Source organism: Protopterus annectens, chromosome 12.part0 (genome assembly GCF_019279795.1).
Source record: "Protopterus annectens isolate FY-2018-M chromosome 12.part0, PAN1.0, whole genome shotgun sequence".
Classification (NCBI taxonomy): domain Eukaryota; kingdom Metazoa; phylum Chordata; order Ceratodontiformes; family Protopteridae; genus Protopterus; species Protopterus annectens.
The window spans coordinates 1,163,163,228-1,163,186,526 of NC_056746.1; the positions used below are offsets into that span (position 1 = coordinate 1,163,163,228).

A 23,299-nucleotide genomic window follows, 5' to 3' on the forward strand; every position below is an offset into this window, starting at 1 on the left:
GGCTGAGATTTGTCTTCTCCGTGTTTGGAAGTAGAAGCACCCCATTGTTTAGACCTGCATGAGCCTTGGGGCTGGGATTTGCCTCCGGGGTGTCTCTATCTGCCTCTTTGTGGCCTGTCTGACACTGGAAAGGACCAATTCTTTGAAGGCCAGTTCATGCTAAATCTGGGTGGCTGTACCTGTAAGAAATCCTTAACTGTCTGCATAGACTTCGCTTTGTCCTCCATTTTCTTCAACACCTCTTCTGCTTTAACACCAAACAAAGTATCATGTTGTAGTGGAGCATCTAATAATTTTGCTTTAACATGATCAGGCAGATTATGTTCCTTTAACCAAGCATGCCTCCTAATGACAGTACCCGTAACAGCGGCCCTGCAGGAGGCCTCCAGAGAGTCAAAACCACATTGCAAAGTATGCTTTCCCACTTGTTCAGCTGCATGCAATAAATAATGCATTTCTTTGTTTTCTGCACATTCAGAATTTGTCAACATTTTCTGTTTAAGCAGTGACATTAAGTATTGCTGATATTTAAGCATATGAAACTGACAATTTAAAGCTTTTACAGCCAAGGTAGCAGAAGTATAAATTTTTTTCCCCCATCTGTCCAGTGCCCTTGAATCCCTGTCTGAGGGGATAGGTTTTTTTTGCAGTGGAAGTCTTGACCCCTTTGGGACCCTGAGATATAGTTTCTGGGTCAGCAGCAGGGTTTTTATAAAGAAATGTATGGGAATCTGGAACCCTGTAGTATCTGTCTGGCTTAACAGGTGCTGGAGGTAAAGAGTCTGGAGACAGGCCGGACTCTGAAAATACATCATCTACAATGTCTAAAACAGGAGGAATAACAAGAGGCCTGTGCTGAGGAAGTAAAAGGAAGTCTCTAAGCCTTTTCTTAGATTCTGAGTAGTCTTGGCTCTCCCAGTGGAAGTGCTCCCTCATGGTATGCAGGGTTTCCCCAGAAGAATAATCCTCAGGAGGAGAGGCTGAAGGGATAGATTCTTCAGCATCAGAATCCTCATAGGGAGAAAGGGAGTATTCCTGTTCAGAAGAGGAATCAGAGGAAATGGAAACCTGATCTGAAGATTCATATTCTGCCTCTTGCCTAGGCCTCTTATCAGGAGGGGGATGAGAACCTCTGATCAAAGTAATTAGGTCTTCGACCATTTTGAGCATCTGTTTTTTAGGCACGGAGGCCTGTCCATGAGATTGCTGTACTTGTTTCTTTGTCTTTAGTGGAGCTTTAGTCTTTGCCTTTGAAGCTGAAGTCGGTTTTACATATAACTGTGTAGGCCTGAAAACACCCTCAGAAGCCGATGCCTGCTCAGCGGCTCCAGACCCATCTGAATTGATATTTTCTGAGTGTCCAATACCTTGAGTTTCCTGTGGCCTAGTTGGCTCCACGTAGGAGTCGGAAGCGGCCTGCGGCTCTGAGGTAGCGGGCGTCAGGGGCTGCGAAAGCACCTCACTGAGAACCGGCGAACCGGCTACTGGCTTAGAAGAAGCCTCGCCGTCAGTTTTGGACCTCTGATGCCTGTCCTTTTCCTTGCATTTCTTGTGAATTGCGGTAGTCGGATGGCTATACGACGACATCATGTAATTAAATCTTCGGCCAAAGTAGTGAAATGCAAAATCGTGCCGACGCTTAGTGCTTTGGTTAAATCTAGCACAAAACCTACAATTAGCGACATCGTGATCAAGGCCTAGGCAAGGAATACAATAAGAATGGAAATCGTTACGAGGTATTTGCTTCCCACAAGAAATACAATTAACTTTTTCTGACATAGGTCTGGAGCAAGAAAAAAGTTTCCCCAACGGGGTACTTAGCTTTAAATGAAGACTTTGGATCTGAAATTCGAACACGAAAATTAAAGGAGTCGGCCAACCAGCACTTGCGAACTGCTTTTGCTTCCAGCACCACGCGGCAAGAAAGACTGAAGAAAATGGCGTCAGCTGCATCTTTTATACCCCTGGCGCACTGACGTCAGGGAAGAGGCGACAGCAACCGACGCCGGACCAAGACTTTGGAATTCAGGCTGACTGCGGGTAGCCTGCCAGCAGGATAACCCAAGTGTAATGACTGCAACAGTGAAACACGATGAACGTCATACCTTCCCTAAAAGCTTCTACAATCCTACTCTAACATTCGTACTCTTCGATCATCTAACAAAGACTTACTCCAAGTAACCAAAATATCCAATACAGCCGGCAACTCTCTAACTTTGTTGCTAAAAATTGGAATACCATTCCACTTAGTATTAGATCCATAAGCAATCAATCATTTCAAAATATCTCTCAAAAGACACTTATTTGAATTCTGGCTTTGCACATGTAACACTCCAGGATAATTATTAACTTAGCATTACTTACACAATTTGGCTGTATGCTCTAACTCTGTTAATATATCCCTTCTAACAACACTACTTCTCTATAAGTAGTTACATTCCAAGCTGCAACTCCGACCATGGAGGTATTGCTAACTATGCACTACTTTGCCTAAGTGATTCTTCCTGCTTAATTTCCTAACTAATGTTACATTCCTCCACATATATAAGTTCAACCATATATTTGTCTATATTCAAGTGTTTAAAGTCTTGTTCTATTTGATACCATGTACATATTTTTAACAGGAAAAAATGACCAACCTGTGCTTTGTAAACGTCTCACTAAAGAAATAAACCAGAGTAAAGCAGTCCAAAAAAGTAGAATGATGAGATGACACTAGGCTCTCGGCATAAAACAAGCAACCTTTTATTTTAAAGCAACATAAGCGCTTTCACAGCTCTTGCTGCTTCTTCAGATGTCAGTATAAAAATGCAGTCACACACACAGCAGTTTATACTGAAATTCAACTAGCAACTCAACCAATAAAGCAATTACATATTAAAAGAACACAAACAATGAATGTAATAAAATTTGAAAATAAAAGATGAACTTAAAATCAACTAATGCACATAAGTATATGTAAAGCTCATCTAAAAAGTGAACATGTCTGTAACAAAAGTTTAAGGGGAACTTTATCATTTAGTCATGAACCATTATCAGCCCTTAACCTAGCTATCCACTTGCTCTCTAAGCTTTCAGTGGCATTCGTAACATCATCCAGCCTCTTAGTAGCTGCTACCTGTGCTATAACTTGAAACGTAAAACAATGTGTGTGGTGAGCTTCACATGTTTAGAAAGAGCACTGCACTCAGTACCAATATTTATATGTCTTAAGTGTTCGACTACACTTTCCTTCAACTACCAGTCTTGCCTACATAAAACTTTGTGCAGGCAGTGCAGCATGCTAAATAAACCACATGAGAAGAAGTGCAAGTAGCTTGGACATCTAACACATACTGTTTACCCTGATCTGGATGTATAAAAAAAACAGTGGTGTCAATATAACTATAGCACTTACAAGTATGACATGGTCTAGTTCCTTTATAAGTGGAACCCATTTTATTTCTAGTAGTTTTACTATCAATAAACTGTTCTGGGCAACAAAGCCAAGTGTATATAAGCTTAGAGTGGAGCTATGCTTCACAGGCCTCTGCTGAAAATGGGCACTGACTCAGTCGGACCATGCCGGTAAACTAATGTAAAATAAAATAAATAATAAAAATAAGAGGTTTTAATGGCAAGTTGGAAGTGGAGACGTTCCAGGTTATTAATTCATCTAACAAACCTGGAGGTAATACTTTGGTTTACAAATCTAGAGATTCTGCCACCTTTAGGGCCTTCACCTAGTGTGATGGGTCTGAAAGTTTAGTAGGTTTTGAAACCCTGCACTGATGGAGTGCTCTCAATGGTCTTGAACTAACTCTCTGTGACACTATTATCGATATGCATTGCAGGGAAGCAGTGTCTGCAGGGAATGAGGTTTTTGCTGAGACTCCTAGCACTAAGCAGCAATACCTTTATGTTATTCAGATTTTGTTTTAACTTGGAAGCTCTTTGTTCAAATAATTTTACCAATTTTTTCAAATAAAATAATAACAAACTTTTACATTTCAAGTAAGAATAAATTATAATGAACTATTTACAAAATGTACAAATGGCCTTAAACCAAATATGAAAAAAAGGAAAAACAATCTGAAATACACAAAGAAAGTTGCACATTGGAAGCTCTTGATGACTGAATTATCTAAAAAGACATTAAGGGGGTGAACAAGGTTTTAGAAAATGTATGAAGGTCTTGCAGAGAGAGACAGGTGCAGATCATCACTGGCAAAGCAATTAAGAAAGTAAAAGGTCAACAAGGTATTTAAGATATGAAGGAGCAAACTGCTCAGTATGTAATTATTTGTGATGGCCAAGACGATAAAGCTCAGTAGGTGAGCAAACAGCAGGAACAGCTGGCTTACTCCTCTCTTCCTGTGGTTGAACAGCTGAGTTGGGGGGGGGGGAGGGAATAAAAGCTTACAGAAACAATGTGTTACAGTTTTACTGCTCAACTTTTTCCCTGTTATACTAATATAATAGCTTTTTTCTGGGCTCCTCATTCTGTGCACAGCAATATATATTTTTAATTAAATACATCAAAATGTGCTCAGCTCTCCTAACACAGAATGAGGATGCCTTGATTAAGGCTCAGACAACCTAAGTACAACTAATGGTTTGGGCATCTGTGGCAGCTGGCTGGGAGAATGGAAAAAGAATGACATTTGGTCTAATCTCTCTTTAAGAGGGGGGCAAAGGAGAATGTATTGACTAGGCAGGACATTCACTAAGCCTTGGTGAAGACCAGACCTACAAGCAGTGACCAGATTAAGGGAATGGACAAGTCTGGGTGATGTCTCCATCTTGGGAGGGAGCAGCAACATGTCTAAAGTCATGTCACAGTGGCTTTCAAACAGGATGTTAAAACATGGGGGGTATAGCCTCCTGCAACATAAAGTCAAGCTATCATCCAAGTGGTGTACTTAAGACTTCCAGGATCATTCTCAACGTACACCTCACTGTCACCAGTTTAGCCAGCTACTGAACCTGACCGAGTGGAGCTAAACTCTTGGATGACCCAGAAAACATAGCAGTACTCGGAGCTGAGTGCTTATGAGATCCACACCCTCTTCAAAAGCAACCAACAATGTAAGTTCCTACCAAGCAGCAAAAACAAAATAAACGAAAACAAAGTAATAAGTGCACATAAATGTAGAGAGAGTCAGAATAATCATATTCTAAGTGGATGTGGACCAATAGCAAAGAAAGTCTGCTATCAGACTGGAAACCATTGAAGGAATATTTTGCAAAAAGCATGAAACTGCTACCTGTCACAGACCATCGGTTAAGCTACTGCTGATTTTCTCCCTTCAGGATGCAGCAAGTTCATTAAGTAAGCTGGTGCAAACACTCTCCCAAGAAAATGAGTAGGAAAGGCCGAGTGGGTAGTATGCAGCACTATACTTGGCTGTTTATGAAGATTACTAACAGGTAGAAGGAATCTGCAAAAACTTGTTAGAAACTGTTTGCTTGATACAGGACAATATAAAAGTGTTTGTAGGCCTTCCATCATTAGGTTACCTTCTGATTTGCCCTGGTCCCTCTAGGCTGGTGGTGAAGTTGCATGGTCCAGGCATGTCTTCCAGACATTCCTCGAATCAGGATGGTTGCTGATGGGCAAGGATCTGTTAGGGAAAACAAACAAATAAATAAATTAAGAGAGGTATGTATGCATGAATGCTAATAACAAGACAACAATAACTCCTTTCATACCATCCGCTACCCAAGTTAAATGTAAAATTATAACTATGCATGTGAACAATTTACTATATATCAGCTGTGTTTTCCCCTTAACAAGTTACTAATTACATAAAAGTTATAGCTCAATGAGGAACCACAACAGTTGATGTCTGAGTAGGGTCACTACTGTAAAGTAACTCCTGACATATAAGAATCAGCCGTAGGACATCCAGTTCTCTGTCCAGACACCCAGAGCTCCATAAACACATGGGCAGATTTCAACTCCTCCCTACATAACAATGTTTAGTTGAGTTTTGAATAATAGAAACAAATGATTAGTCCGCATAAGCATCTGTTCTTTTCAGCCCTTGAAAGGCAAAACTTTTCTCTATGGAGGAAAGTACCTTCCATCTTGAAGAGATTGCATTTCAGACAGTTCCAATAAGGTACCCTGCTCTAGGAGCTGGAAACAAATGGAGACATAGGTAAGAGGAGAGCACTTCCTGCTTCTAGTTGCTGCCCATCTCATACTTTTGGAACTCAAATGAACTTCTGCAAAATAAAAGGGAAGGATGGGGAAGTTACTACTGCAACACAGACCATAGTCAAACATAACTGCACTATATTCCTGACACAGATTAGTGAAACAGTATAATTACAGATGTGTGAAGATTCCCCAAAGCTATACTGTAGAGCAGTGTGTGTGTGTGTGTGTGTGTGTGTGTGTGTGTGTGTGTGTGTGTGTGTGTGTACCTTTAAGAAGCAATCTAAGGGCTTGCACAAGTGTAAAGATACTGAACATGTGCGAGTTTGACTGCCATTTTGTAGTAAGCTGTTGAGATGTAAGCATGTATGTCCACAAGGTCTGACTGTTAATGAATTTGTTTATATTTCATGATGCTGCTCTCCATCCTGATGTGTTTCTATGTAATAAAGCATCTAAATGAACTACCCTGCCTGTTTGTCATCTATGTTAGAGAGAAACAAGCGATATGGTGCCAGAATGGAATTCAGATTCTTCAGTTCAAGACCGACAGGTACTTAGTTAAGACAGGAGGAATATACAGGAGTGAATCATCCCTACTGCATGTATAATTCGCAAAACAAATCAAATGAATTTCAGATGTTAAAACTTGCTCAAATAATTTCTTATTCGCAAAATATGAAAAGAAGCATACAGAACATTCTGAATATTTAAATAAACTGAAATGTCTGATATTGATAAAAATATTCAAATTACTATGAAAAATGTTTGAAATAAAGTCCGAATGGCATAAAAAGAATAAAATAAGAGGAAATGACCACATTTTCGCTAAGCATGTATTTTTTGTATTAAAGATATCTGAGTTATCAGAATTGTACGAAGTGTTCGCATGTTTGTGCAGCATTACAGTAAAGTTATTTTGCAAGATATAACCCATTTCAAAGCATATTTGGCAAAGTACACTTTCAAAACGTTTATTGTGCATTTGAATGTTGTTATGAGATCTCACTGTACAGCTTGTTCGTACATAATTACAAGAGCCATATTTTCAATGTGCTTTTGCATACTTTGTTGGCATGGTAGACAGATTTCGAAAACCCAATGCACTTGTGTTTGATGATACTGGGGAGAGTTTGAGCAAGAGTACGACATTTTCATACAGGCTGCATTTTCTGATAAAGATGACCATACAAAGGTATTTATTCTGCTTAATTTTGCTGGGTCAGAAGCCATAGAAAGGGAGTGCTCATTTGTGTATGCACCCACTATCTTTGCAGGAGAGGGGGAAACCGTCATATTGTACTGGCTGAGTCAAGGGAGGACCCTGAGTGCTTAAAAGGTAAATTTAGGGAAATGTGTAACCCCCAGACAAACGTTACAGTGGAAAGGCACTTCTTTTATACAAGGGATCAAAAGCTTGGTGAAACTTTTGCAGCATATTTATTTTATTTGACATTTGTTGACCGGGAAAGTCTGACTGGAAGGAGGTCCATTTACAGTGCAGGCCTGGGGAGGAAAGCTCCACATTAGTTAAACAATAATTGCAAGTGGTAATAAGACAAGCAAAACAGACAAATCACACAAGAAATAATATATACTTATAATGGATCGTTCCAAGCAAGCTTAAATTGCAGACAGTTTGACCCCAGATGGCCATCAACTGAGGAGTTTAACACTGTAACATGTAGACAGCAAGGACAGATGAGAGGACGGTAAGAAGGAGTGGAAGAGAGAAAGAAAGTATTTATGGTGATGCAACGACAGAGCCAGGAATCCATAAGATGTGACTTAAGTGATATTTTGAACTGTGACATAGATAATGCAGAAGACACATTCTGGGGGAGGTTATTCCACTTTCTAGCTATGGAATGAGGAAACTGATTTGAGAAATAAGGCTAAAATGTGCAGATTTGGTGATTTAAGGGATGAGTTGATAAACGACATACTTGCGTGTGGTATTAAGGATGATGCTGTGAGAAAGATTTTGCTTTGTGACAGTAATTTAAATTTGAATGAGATTTGTCAGATATACGAGCTCATAGAAAAGCACACAAATATGCTTACAAATGAGAGATGCATGCTTACAGTAACTTCTAATATTCATGTTGATAGTATGCAGCATGTGGTTAAAAGAAAAAGGTCCAAGCACCTGGCAGCAACTGTAGCCCCTGCAGCACTCTGGTAAACCCCAGAGCTTTCCAGTAAGTTCCATAGTTCACACAGTCTCAGTGAAGCATAAGAGTCAGCAAACAAAGCATGGGCCCCAACCTACTTTCATTGCCAACTGTTGTAATTGTGGTGGAAATCATGAATCTAAAAAGGAAAAATATTTAGCTTTTGGTCAGTACTTCCACAAATGCAATAAGTAAAATGATTTCAAGAGGTTTTGTAAATCAAAAGGCACACATTCTTTTATTAAAAGGGAACATTTCAAGAAATGAATTGATCAATTAGAAGGCTGTGACCCTATGTCACATACTTTTTATGTTGATGGTGTGTCAGTGCTTAATGAAACAGTGAATGCAGTAGATTTATGGGCAAAGAATGAAGAATTTTGCACTGTTTGGATAAATGGAAAACCCATACAGTTCAAAGTTGACATATAGTGCAATGTTATGTCAACAGAAACATTTGCTAGTGTGTGTAATGGTAATAGGTTTGATTTGGCAAAGTGTGTGAAGCGTGTTGCTTATGGTGGTGAAGAAATACACACTGAAGGCTCAGTAGTGCTTTCTTGTTACTCTGCTGGGAGAAGTTATGACTTGTTACCTTATGTAGTCAAGAGGCACATCCAATCATTATTAGGGCTCACAGACAGTTTGAAAACAGGACTGCTTTCATTTAATAAGGAAGTCCATCATGTTAGCTTGAAAGACCACTAACCTAATTTCACCCAACATACTTTTTTCTAACTATGCTGACCTTTTCGAAGAAAAACTAGCGAAGCTTCCAGTTGTGTACTCCACGAAGTTAGACCCAGATGTCAATCCAGTTATCAGGTCAGCCCGGAAAGTTCCAATAGCTATGCAGGACAGAGTCAAAGCACAGCTAGATAAAATGGTGCAACAAGGTGCGATAAGCCCAGTAGATGAACCAACTGAGTGAGTATCTTCCATGGTTATAGCTCATAAGAAAAGCTCAAATGGCATTAGAATAAGTACTGATCCATGAGATTTTAATAAAGCACTAAAAAGACCTCATCATCCAATGTGCAGTCAAAGAAGTTGCAGCTCTGATGCTAAATGCCACTGTTTATTCTGTCTTAGATGCAGAGAGTTCATTTTGACAAATTTTACTTGATAAAAAATCCTCATTGCTAGCTACTTTCAGTACTCCGTTTGGAAGGTACAGATTTTTGAGAATACCATCTGGGAATAAATTCTGCAAGCGAAGTCTTTCAAAATGCAATGGAGCAATTTTTTTCCTGAGTATCCTTGTGCTATTATAGTATACATACTAGAAGGAGGTAATGGTGAAACTGAGCATGACAGAAACCTCAGAAAAGAGCACGTCAAGCGATCTTAAGCTCAATCCACAGAAATAAAAATTCAGGCTATAAGAAGTTACTTATGTCGGTTATTTATTTACCAGTTCAGGCCTACAAGCAGACCCTTCTAAGCAAATAGACATTCTCGAGATGTCAGCTCCAGACATGTTCAAGCCCTGCAACATTTTCTTGGCATGGTTAACTATTTAGGCAAGTTCATTCCAGAGTTGAGCCAACTTTTAGCACTGCTCAGAGAGCTGACACGTAAATATGTATCCTGGTCTTGGTTGGACCACCACCAAAGAGCATTTGATCTCATGAAACAGAGAACTGCCAGTCCGGCTACTCTCAGATACTATAATGTTCACAATCCAGTCACTCTTTTATGTGATGCTTCGAGATTTGGTCTAAGTGCAGTCATTCTACAAGAGGGTCAACCTGTTGCCTATGCATCGATAACTCTTACCCCAAATGAACTGTAGTATGCCCAGACCAGGAAAGAGCTTTTGGCAATTGTGTTTGCATGTTCAAAGTTCCATGATTATGTTTATGGTAGACCTATCCAGATCGAAACAGACCACCAACCTCTAGTCACTACTTTGAGAAAGCCTATGCATACAGCTCCAGGCAGATTGCAATGTATGATGTTGAGATTGCAGAAGTATCATTTTACTCATCTACAAGAAAGGCAAACTTTTTTATCTTGCTGATACATTCTGCAGATCGCCCAGAAAACCACTGAACAGCATGAGAATGAGAACCTTGATTTTGAAGTCATGGAAATGAGAAATTTGTCTTCCACAAGTCTTGATGAAATGAGAAATCACACAAGCACAGATGCAGTTTTACAGAGGCTCGACCACTTTATTCAACAAGGATGGCCGTCAAAGCAATCTATGTTACCTCAAGAAGTGCAGCCTTATTTTCCATACAGAGATAAGATTTTGTCTGACGATGGTATCATTATGAAAGGTCTGAAAGTAATTGTTCCAAAATCCTTGCAACAAGAATACATTACTATCTTGCATCATGATCAACCAGGAGCAGACTACTAAAAGGGTGAGAGGTCTAGCATTTTGGCCTTGTATGTCACAAGATATTGAGTGTGCGTTATTATTTTGTTCTGTGTGCAACACTACTAAGTCACATCAACTCATAGAACCACTTCAGCTAAACCAGATTCCTGAACTACCTTGGTCAACAGTAGCTACTGACATTTTCAAATGGAATGGTCAACATTTATGAAGTTAGTAGACTCTTATTCAAATTATCGAGATTGACCTACTGCCTAATCTAGCATCCAATACAGTCATCACCAACATGAAGCATCATTTTGCTGTCCATGGTAGTCTGCATAAAGTTATTTCTGACAATGGCACACAGTTTACAAGCCAACAGTTAAAAAGATTTGCAAAAGAGTAGGACTTTGCTCATGTCCCGAGTAGCCCAGAGTATCCACAGTCAAATTGTTTGGCAGAACGTGCAGTTCTAAGTACCGAACAGTTACTAGAGAAGTCAAAATGAGACAATAGTGATGTTTTCCTGAATCTCTTGAATCTCAGAAATATTCCCCATGATAAACATCTTGGTTGACCTGCCTACAGACTTCTGTCAAGACAAACCAGAACCATGTTACCAATCATTAGTCAAGTTGCTGGTGCTGTGTGTCAAGAACAGGTCAGTGAAACAAACCAGAACCATGTTACCAATCAGTAGTCAAGTTGCTGGTGCTGTGTGTCAAGAACAGGTCAGTGAAAACCAATCTGTTGAAGAAGCGTTTAACCCAGAAGTCCTACTACAATAAGACCAGCAAACCGCTCAATCCATTACAAGAAAGAGAAGTGGCAAGGATGCAAATGTCCAAAGGTTATGATTGGATTGGAGTTGTGAAGAATATTTGTTTAGAGCCGAGATCGTACATTATGAATCACAAGGAGTAGAGTTTAGGCTGAATTGGAAACCTCTGATGCCGGTGTCTGAGCCTATACCACAGGAAATGGCTTGTGAGAAAGGCTCTATTTCAGAGTGAGTTATCCAGTGTTCCAGTTCCAGAGGAAGGTCCAGAGAAAATTCCCATTCCTGTGATGAATCCAGAAGTTCCTGATGCGCGTTGTTCACCGAAGACTGTCCCTGTTGCTGAACCCAGTCCAGATTGTTATGTTACCAGATCCAGTTGCATCTCCAAACCATGTTCTAGATACACTACAACTTGGACATTAACATTGTGTTTGTTTCTAATGTCTATAGTAATACATGTCTAAATCCAATGTTATTTTCAGCTAAGGACAATCATTTTAAGTGGAAGGATGTAGATCAATGTGTGTGTACGTACCATTAAGAAGCTATCCAAGGGCTTGCACAAATGTATGAATACTGAGCACATGCGAGCCTGACTATCATTTGGTAGTAAGCTGTTGAGATGTAAGCATGTACATCTGTAAGGTCTGTTTGGCAAACAGTTTGTTTATATTTCATGATGCTGCTATCCATCCTGATGTGTATCTAAATGAACTACCTGCTTGTTCATCATCTATGTAGGGATGAGCGATGCTATACCATGAATGTGGATGTGGAAAGGGCACTGGTTGCCCTGATGACCAACTTCAGATGAGCACTTATTACATTACTCCAATTCTGAATCCTAGACTTCAGAGTCACACTTTGGATTCTCTTTGAAGAAGGTGTGGGCAGAGGAAAAGTAGCCACCTTACAAATACTCTCTGTCTCGACATTCTTCATGAGGCACCATCCTCAGAATGAGTGCTCTAATCTGTTCTTTTTTAAACACCTTTATTGAACTATCTCTTAAGACACAGACAAACACACATTCATATAAAATAAAATAAACCATACAACAATGTTCAGTCACAAATGTTATACACTTTTTTTTTTACATAAATTGCTCAATTCCTGCCCTCCCTTAAATCTCACACTTCCTCCAAAACATTTTGCATGTATTGCTCCCACAATTTCCATTTTTTTCTACACAACTTTCAACTCTTTTATCTCTGTTACAATATTCAAAACTTCAAGTACAGTTGGTATAGATGTCAGCATTCTCTAGGGTGAGGGGAGCTTGTAAGGAATGGAGTTTTTTGTTTAGACTCCCAGCACTGAGCAGTAGCACCTTTAGATTTTCTTGGTTTTGATATGTTATAGCAAGTATTTTCAATTTGGCATTGCCTAAAATAGGTACTATGGGGAGAGGTGCAGACTATCCCTGGCAAAAAAAAGTGTGGTCTGCTGACCATCTCCTTCCATGGTGAGAAATGTTGCACCCCCCTTAGAATGACACCAGAAACTAAAATTATTAAAGTCATTCTGTTCGTATGTGGCATCATCCCTGGAGAAGGGTAGGATGTTGCTCAGTGCAGGCTCATACCAAATGACAAGCTGGAAAAATACTATGATGGCTGTAATACCTAGAGATGGAAAAGACACATCAGATCTAGTTTCATTTCAGTTTTAAATAATGATTATAAAATGTTTATGTCTATAATGCTCAAAAGAATGGCAAAGGTGTTGCCAAAATTGATGTATCAATTAATGTGGTTGGTGGAAGGGAGGCAAACATTTGACAAGATTAAAAGAACGATGATGATCCACAGGAAAGCAGAATGTAAGAAAATATTGCTGCTGATGGTGGGTCTTGATGCAGAGGAAGCATTGCGCAAAGTAAGCTGAGATTTTATGAGCAGAGCAATGTAAACACCTGCATTTCCCGATACAGTCATATGGTTAATTAAGATATATGAGGAATTGGAGGCAAAAATCAAAGTGGGATGGTTTCTTCTCTGATGAGTTGTGTCTGAATGGAGAAACCAGGCATGGATGTCCTCTTTCCCATTTGTTATTTGCATTACACTTAGAACCACTGGCAAAGAAAATAAGGTACTCAGAAACTCAAGAAATTTAAATAGTATGGTATTCAAGAAAAGTTGGCTTTATTTGGAATTTTTTTTTTGATAGCACCAGAAAATGACATATCAGTGTTCTGGAACATAATGAGACCATTCTTTTTTTGGGGGGACGGGATGGGATATACAATTAAAGAAGATAAAACAACGGCTATAGCTGTATAAATTGCCTAGCTACACAAATTGGTTCAACACTACCCATATTTATGGGAACATGATAAAATGAAGTATTTAGGAGTACGGGTTAAAAAAGATTCTGTTACAGCAGCTGAGGATATATGGAAAAAGATAAAACAAATGATAATACAAAAACAGAGAAAATGGAATCTCTTCTTTGTGGATATTGATAGCCAAGATACACAAGCAGTAAAATTATTTCAGTTCCTTTAGTTTTATACACAGGTCAGGCATAATTTATCAAACAGAGAAGTTGTGGGTAGTACTTAAAAGAGTTGAAGGGTTTTTATCTGGGAGGGGAAGAGGGCAAGAGTCAAGTGGGATAAAGTTGATCCTTCCAATAGAAGGAGGAGATTTAGGATTACCAGATTTGAAGGAATATTTTACAGCTACAAAGTTAAGGGTCTTATACCTAACACAAGCACAATGCTACAAATCAAAGTGGAGCTATGACGATGAAGCAGGGGGCAATTCAAGAAATAAACAAAGAGTGGGATTTTGGCTGCAGTTCTTTAACGAGAATAACAGTCATACAAAACATTATATTCAAAAAGTAGCAAAACATATAATAAGAAAGAGACAGAAAAGGCAAGAGGGGACTGGAATTTACTGGAGTAAGCTAGCAAAGGAACCAAGCTATTCAGAACAAGTAACTGGAGAGGGAAAGGTAACACAATAGGAAGACGCCAAGAAGAAATTTGAAATGCAGGCTAGAGACTGCTTTCTCCATAAGCAACTGATATGGGTGGCACAGTGGTGCAGGGGGGTGTTTTTGCCTCACAGTAAGAGGTTCCTCGGTACAATTCTTGGCTGGAGTGTCTTCTGTGTGGAGTATGCATTGTCCTTCCTATGTTTGTGTGGGTTTCCTTCGGGTGCTCCCGTTTCCTCCCACTTTCCAAAGGCATGCAGTATGTGGATTGGACACACTAAATTAGTCATGGGTGTGTGTGTGTGTGTATGTGCAAGGTGGGGCATGGTTGAACTACCACAGCAGGGCTAGCACCTGGCAGTATAAACCTTGGCTCTAGATGACTGACAATTGTTGAGGTGACACCCCGACCCCATGTGGGGAAAAAGGGTTGTGGATGGATGAATGCATCAGAGTATATGGAAAACAAAAGGGATAGGGAATCCTAAAAGACCCACAGTGGTTGACTTTTTAGTTGAATTTAGAAAAGAATCTGCTGTTGAAAAAGGGATAATAAGTATGGCATATAGAATGCTGCACAAGAGCTATAGTAATTGATCATTGGTGGACAGAAAAGACTGGTAAGAGAGATACACAACCAATTCACAAAGAAACAATGGGAGGACATATGCAGAGCTCTCAAATATGCAACAAAATTTAAAAGATTTAGAATTTTTGGTTGGATGTGTTTGCATATGCACTTTTATACCCCAAGCACACTCCAAATAATTTTTTTCTCAGGTAGATGGCAAATGGTGGTGGTGTAATGGGGAAGAAAGAGGGACCTGGAGTAGATGTTCTCAGACTTTAAAACTTCTCTGCAGAGTACCTGGTCAGGAATACTATGTGAGCAAATGACTAAGGAAATAATATATATTTTTTAACTGGGATACAGGATTTGAATTGCCTAGACATTGTCAGAGCTTAAGTTTAATTCTAATGGCAGTCAAAGCAATTACTAGAAAATAGAAATCAAAGTCTAAACCAAATGTACCTGAAGTACTGAATATTTTAACAGAGATAAAAGAAAAGGCAATAGGATCTTTAGAAAAGGCTGGGAACAAATTACACAGAAAAAATGGAAATTGTGGGAAAAATACATGCAGAAAAACGTTTTGGAGGAGGAACAAGGATTAAAAAGGCAGGAACTGAATTTATATAATGGTGGTTAGCTTACATTGCATATAACAATACAAGTGATATACATTTATAAATGTAAACTTATTAATATGGTTTGATTATTTTTATATAAATATAAGTTTGACATCTTTTACTTATGGTCCAATGATCTAAGTGCGTGTGTAATATAGTGTGGCAATTGACAGTGAATTTCTTTTTCTTCTTCTTCTTTTCAGTGCGTCTCACAATGGGGTCTCCAATGAAAAGAATGTTCAGTTGTGTGGTAGTTTGCCTTATGGGCTTACAGGCACCATGAGATATGGCTGTATATGTTGACGTGAGTGCTGTTTTGAAAGAGTGCATTTGCGGCTGCTAAGGGCATATGTCTGCTTCATCTAGGAGGTCTTTGGGGTTTCAGAAGGTTATTTATTTTATTTTATTTATTTTACATTTGTTGACCGGGATAGTCCAACTGAATGCATGTCCATTTTCAGCGGAGGCCCGGGGAGAAAAGCTCCAAGGGTAAGCAGATACAGCATTACATAATACCAGCATTACATATTACAAACAGATTATTTACAGAGATTACATAAGTAAGCAAGATAAACAAGTTCCACAGGTTAAAGTTAGTCCTGAGCACAAGTCAGGATTAAATTAAATTACACAGTCAACTGGTTAACAGATTTTTACACATTCGAGTTAGCCAGGCTTGATACATTGACATAGCCAGTTAAGTGACAAATGTTGTTTGAGTCTAGTTTTAAATTGACCTAAGGTGGAAAGTAAGGTAATATCAGCTGGAAGTGAGTTCCAGGATCTACTTACAGAGTTTGCAAAGAGAGAATCACCGGCTGTGTTATTAATTTTGCTAGTCTGAATTAGTAGTTTGTTAGAGGATCGAAGCGGTCTAGGATTGTTATAGGGGGTGATAATATTTTTAAGTGCAGGAGTATTGTCCGGATTATAGAGGATTTTATAGGCCATAATCAGTTGGTTATACTGGATTAGGCTAGGTAGTTCAAGCCAACCAAGCTGATTTAGATTGATGCAATGATGTGTCCTAAAAGGCAGCCCAGTGGCAAACCTGGCAATGTGGTTGTAGCAAATTGAGAGTTTGTTAAGGACAGTCTTGTTCAAATTCGAGAGTAGAGGGGATGCATACAGAAGGGTTGAAAGAAGGTGAGAGCGAGCTATGGCAATTTTAGCTGGAGGGGTTAGGAAGGCTTTTATTCTGTAAATTGACCCTAGTTTTTTATTGATGGTTTTGATAGTTTGGTTAACATGTAGGTCAAATATGAGGTTATTGTCTATGATGACACCTAATAGTTTTGTAGATGGGTCAGGGGAGATTATTGTGCCATCATTTGATTTTATGGTAAAGGTGAAAGCGGTAGTCCTACGTGTTGGTGAAAATAACAGCATGTTAGTTTTTTTGGGATTTAGGATCAGACGATGTTCAGAAAGCCAGTTTTCTATTGTATTAAAGGTGGTCTGGGTAGCTGACCATAACTCTACTGGAGATGTGGCTGAGCAAATCAGAGTAGAGTCATCAGCATATTGGATACAGCTGACTTTTGGGATGACAGTATAAAGGTCGTTAATGAAGATGGAGAACAGCAAGGGCCCTAGTATAGAGCCTTGTGGTACTCCAAGGGTGTTAGGTAGAAGGTTAGAGAGTTTGTTCTGCCAGAGGACAGCCTGCTGTTGACCATTCAGGTAGGATTGAAACCATTGGAGGGCTCCAGTATCTAGACAGAATGTTTGCAGGGTGTGGATTAAAAGTTGGTGATCAACCATATCGAATGCCTTGGAAAGATCCAAAAAGAGGGCTGAGGATATATAATTATTGTTGCGATTATGGTTTATGGTGTTAGTAAAGGCTAGGATGGCTGAAGTAGTGCTGTGATGAGGACGGAAGCCATGCTGAGTGTCTGCCATAAGGCGATTTTGGATTAGGTGGTGCATGAATTGTCTATGAATACATTTTTCCATAATCTTTGCAAGTGGAGAGAGTATAGCTATTGGCCTATAATTGGAGAATTCAGTAGAGCTGCCTCCTTTGTGAAGTGGGATTACATAGGATATTTTCCAGATGGTGGGAATTTTAGCTTCTACTATGGTTCGATTGATTAGTATTGAGACGGGGTAAGCAATAGCATCAGCTGATTTTTGTAGGTACTCGGCAGGGAGTTGATCAGCAGAAAGTGTAGTGGGTTTTAATTTTTTGATCAAGGTATGGATAAGTGAAGTGGCGACTGGGTGGAAGCTGAACGCAAGTAGGTTTCGAGGGATGCTACTTTCAGGACCAGGGGAGCTAGGAGGCAGTTGGCTAGCTAGGGCTTGAATTGTCTCAGTAAAGAATTGGTTAAAACTAGCAGAAACATCTTCAGGGGTTTTTATCAATAGTAGCAGCAGGGATTGGGGTTGAAGTTTGTCCAGGATGTAGTAGATTATTTAAACCTGCCCAAAACTTCTGAGGGTTATTTTGATTTACTGTCTGTAAATTACAGTAGTATTGTTTTTTGTCTTGTAAAATTGATTTTTTGGTTTCGTTCCTGGATTGCCTGTATTTAATGTGATCTTGAGGGTCTTTAGAAGAACGCCATAAGGCCCATGCTTTGTTTCTAAGGGTAATTTTGAGTTTAGACTCTATAGAAAGCCATGGTGCAGTTTTTGCCTTGGTTCTCTTTGAACGAACAGGTGCATGCAAATCAAGGATCTCAAGGAATTTGTTGTTAAAGTATGCTACTGCTTCCTCTAAGGAGAGGTGTTTCAGAATACACCAATTACATGAGTTTAGTTCTTGTTGGAATTTGGCAGGGTCAAAGTTTTTATTGTTTCTAACCTTTCTGAGTAAGGGTTGTTGGGAATTAATGGTTTTGTGCTTAATTACATATGTGAGAAGGTGATCGCTTAGGCCATTAAGGAGGGTACCAGAGGTGTACAGTTGGGGGTGACTGTTTATGAGTACCCAGTCAAGTATACTTTCTTTTTGGTTGGGTTTACCTATCCTGGTAGGGGTGGATATGATTTGTGTAAATGCATGCAGGTTAATATGGGTGGTTGGGGATTCTAAGGAACAGGTGCCCCAGTCTATGTTAAAGTCTCCAAGTAGTAGGGTTTCTTGGGGGTAGTGACATGATAACCAGTGCAGGATATCTTCAAATGTAGATATATTGTTACCTGGGGGAATGTATATACAGATGATATTAATGCATTTATTTTTATTAAGTTGCAATTTGGTGGCAAGAATCTCAGAGTTATTAATCTGAGGAGGTTGTATTACATCTATGGTGACATTCAACTCAGATTTACAGAGTACAGCTACCCCACCCCCCTTCCTCGAAGCACGATCCAGCCTGTGTATGTTGTGCCCAGGTGGTAACACTTCATTATCTTTAGTGTTAGGTTTTAACCAGGTTTTAGATAAACAGAGAATCTCAGGGGAGTGGACATCCAGAAGTGCATGCAATTCAAGTACCTTGTTATTAATGCTTCTAATATTGAGATGACAGACTAGGAGAGAGTTAGTTGGCCTATTAATTGTAGGTTACATTTACATGCCTCAGCTTTTGTGCATGTGTGTGTCTACTTTGCACTGTGGTGTGATTTGCACAGCTTCTGTATTACTGACAACCTCCTCATTAGGAGTGCTATTATGTGACAGCTTTGCCTCTAGTGACACTGTATAAATACATCTTTCACATACCTTATTTGTTTGAGAAGGAGCTGGTTTGTCGGTTAATATGATGTAATTTCTACATTGCATCAGCATGCTCACATCACCAAGCTGGTAAAACAGATAGCACATATCTATGGCAACAGGCCCTTTTTCACTGATTAGATGGTTGCGATGAAAATATAAAATAATGCTGTGAGTACCTGGTTTGCAACCCTGGGGTCAGTGCTTGTCACTGTAAACTAGCTGCCCTGTCTTGTAAATAGGTCACGGTGAAATTTCAATGTGGTTTTACAGAAAAAAATGTCAACTCAAGGTGGCTGCGTTTATACAGGGCACTACCAAACACTTGAGGGGATACTAATAAAGAAGACTTGATTTACGGATGAAGTATTTATGGAGATATTCTGAAGTTAGGTTAGACAGTAGCTAATCAAGCAGTACTTACTGAAAAGAAGAAAAAATAGCTGTGTCATAAACGATGAATAAACAGTGGTAACTCGCTACTAGTAATCAGCTTAACTGCTAGTGCTCTGCTCAACACATCTTCATATTGCTGGGAAAAGTGCTCCATTGCTTCTTCTGTCACCAGAGGTAAAACAGTATCACCAATCCCAAGTTGAGAAGCAGGTCACAGGCTCTTTGGTGATCCACAGTATTATCCCAGATGATGCATGGATCTGTAGGCTTGTTATAGTCTTTTCCTAGTAGATGCATTGAATAGCAACCAGATAAATCAGAAAAGTTCCACACAGACACTCAATGTCCAGTCAGAGACAGTCAGGAAACACTGCCCTCTGTTCCTTCTCTCACCAGGAGCAAAACTAAAATGCAAATTCCAAGCTAGCACTTATGAAGCATTTTTCAGGCTTTCTGGTGATCAGCAATCAGCAATATCCAAGAAATAATGTCCTTATGCTTCTTCTCTCACCAGAAGCAAAACAGAATCACTAGTCCCAATGTGACTACTTAGAGGTAGCATGTGGACTCTGTAAAGACTGGTGGACTTGGTCCAGATGGTGCAGATTTAAAGGTAAGATGGGACAATAGGGCATTATACCAAGAGATCAGTGCGCACTAAGCAGTTAGAGATAAAAGTGGGGGTAACTCAAGCTTTAGTAGTCTATGGGGAGAACCACTAATTTTATAAGAGCAAGACAGACTGCATGGAAGTTGAGCATTTAGTATTCTGGCACTATGGAATATAGTAGGAGGGCCAATAAATTTAAACAGCCAAAGGGGGAATGACTTCACAAAATGATAATTTTGTACTTACAGTAGCCAATCAAAGAGGAGAGGAGAGGGAAAGAAATATGTTGTCAAATTAACATAAGGGGCAAACAACTAGAGACACAGATGACTTTAAAAACACAACACTATGGTGGGAGGACGGGAAAATTTTAATTTCTGTGTAATTCATCAGCTCTTGTCTCTTTTATAGTTAAATTAGCCATAGATTATAACACAATGTAATGAAAACACACCACAATATACAAAACAGAAGAAGGCAATAAAGCAATACAAATGCAATAGAAGAAAAACAAACTTTTTTTTCTCACAGCAGTCTATTGCAGCATCTGAGTGAGCTTTTCCAATAAAGATTTGAAATATTTTATTTTACCACTTAAATACAAGGTTTAGTTCCTAGCTACTCTCTCAGTTTACAGGTAATTAACCTTAAGTGACCTGTTCTAAGTTTTGTGGGACTCACAACAGACACAGCTCAGGTCTCTTTCCTAGCTTAAATATGTAATAGAAAATGGAATACAAATGAAACAGTATCATGAAAATACACCACAATATACAAAATAGAAGAAGGCCTTCAAAAACTATGAACTCCTCCTCGCTACACTCAAACTTGGCAACAAAAAGTCAATCAACATTATCACAAGTTATATATCACCAGGCAACAACATCCCTACCCTGGAAGCCTTCCTACAATGGACAAAACCAGCCCCAGGTGACATAATATAGATTTCAACACATGTTCAGCTATTAACCCCACAAACCATATCAACCTCTGCAGTTTCTCACAAGTCATCCAATCAAGCACTAGACTAGGAAATGCAAAAATCAGAGAACGCCTCCTAGACTGGATCTTAATAAATTAGACCAACACCTCTTACCAAGCAGGCATCCTCCCGGACACCTTTGGCGACCATCAACCCACCTTCCTACTACAATTCAACCCCCATATTACAAATAACCCGTAACACGAAAAACTTTGACCGCAACAAATTCAAACTCGAGCGAAAGCACTATAACTGGAACATACTAGAAGTACTACCTCTAGAAGAAGCCATAATCCATTTCAGTAACACTTTCCTACAAATCCTAAATGCCCACGCTCCAGCCCGAACCACTAAACTCAAAATGAAAACAGCCCCCTGGCTTACCAGAGATACTGAAAATACAATATCAGAAAGGAACAAAGTCTGGTATCACTGGAGAGACACAAAAACCCCAGCAGCTAAGGAACAATTTAAAAAATTAGGAAGGAGACAAAAAAAGCAGTCCTCCTAGATAAAAAGAATGATTTCCTATAACTACAAAACAAGCATCACGACAACCCCAAAAAATTCTGGGCAGGAATTAATAAGCAACTCCACCCTGGCAGACCCACCACCCCACCTCCAACCTCCACTAGTGAAATCACAAATATACCAGACACATTTAACAAATACTTCATAGAAACTATTTCTAATCTTGTTAAAAAATAGCCCACATTCACTACCACTAATTACCCAGAACCTGTAGACAGACCCAAAACAACCTTCCAATTTCAACCCATCCCAACCAACTATGTCAAAAGGTTGCTATCCAGACTTAAATCTACTACACTAACAGCTGATGGAATACCTGCTGAATACCTTCAGTTGGCTGCCAATGAACTTGCCTTCCCTATATCCATCCTTCTAAACAGATCTACCTCAGAAACTTCACAATAGCACCCATCTGAAAGACCTCCTATATTATCCCCCTCCATAAAGGTGGTAACTCCAACTACAGCCCCATAGCCATCTTACCTTCACTAGCTAAAATACTTCAGAAATGTATACAGCACCAGTTTATGCCATACCTGCTTAACAACCAACTTTTCTCTCCTACCCAACATGGATTTCAGCCTTCTCATAGCACAACCACCGCCCTGCTCTCTTTTACAAACCTCATCAACTAAAAACAAACACACAGGAAATCTAACTTCTGCCATATTTGTGGACCTATCAAAGGCCTTTGATATGGTCAACCATCTTAAACTAGTACAAGCCCTTACTGACCTTGGCCTTAGTAACCAAGCATTAGCTTGGTTTCAGAACTATTTACAAGACAGACAACAAGCAGTTCAGTGGGACAACAACCTATCCACACTGTTACCCATCACCACAGGAGTCCCACACAGTTCCATTTTATGTCCCCTCCTATTCTCCATTTTCACCGATAACCTCCACAGCATCTCTCAAGATGCAATTGTTATACAATACACTGACGACTCAGCACTTGTCTGTTCAGCCAATGATCCTCGGAAACTCCGCTCTATAACCCAAAAAGCCTTCCAATACCACTGAAAACTGTTTTTTTTTTTTTAAGAAAAACCTAACACTAAATCCCCAAAAAAACAAACTGTTATTTACACCTAACAAATCTACCACAATACCCAACCCATTTAATATTGTGTCCAGGGTTGGGACTGTCATCTCCCCTTACACTCGCACTAAATTGCTAGGAGTGACCATTAATAACCTCAAATTTTATCAGCATATAAATCAAACCAATAACTGCGGTGGTGGTGCTGCGGTAGCACTGTCACCTCACAGTAAGACGTTGTCCTGTTCGATTCTCAGCGAAAGCGTCTTCTGTGTGGAGACATGCGTGAATGGGCGTACCTTCATTGAAGGTTGTGCGTCAGGGCTGGCAACTCGGCACATAAAAAATCTACTGCCAATAATTAGCGAAACGGAGTTCCGCTGTGGCGACCCCTAACCGGGAAAAGCCAAAAGACACAACAACACAGAAATCAAACCAATAAAAATATCCACAAAAAATTGGGCAGTCTATATAAAAATAAACTATCTCTAACACAACCTGCTAG

The 23,299-nt window shown here is 39.5% G+C and overlaps 1 protein-coding gene across 2 annotated transcripts in view; it reads right to left on the bottom strand.

The window, feature by feature from the left end:
- The window catches only part of RALGAPB (Ral GTPase activating protein non-catalytic subunit beta), a 3,411,848-nt gene that overhangs the window by 1,083,163 nt on the left and 2,305,386 nt on the right, over positions 1 to 23,299 (bottom strand). For both annotated transcript variants that reach the window (XM_044090192.1, XM_044090191.1), the window contains exon 20: positions 5,500 to 5,603. In XM_044090192.1, the coding sequence (XP_043946127.1) occupies positions 5,500 to 5,603 (104 nt within the window). The remainder of the gene's footprint in view (positions 1 to 5,499; positions 5,604 to 23,299) is intronic.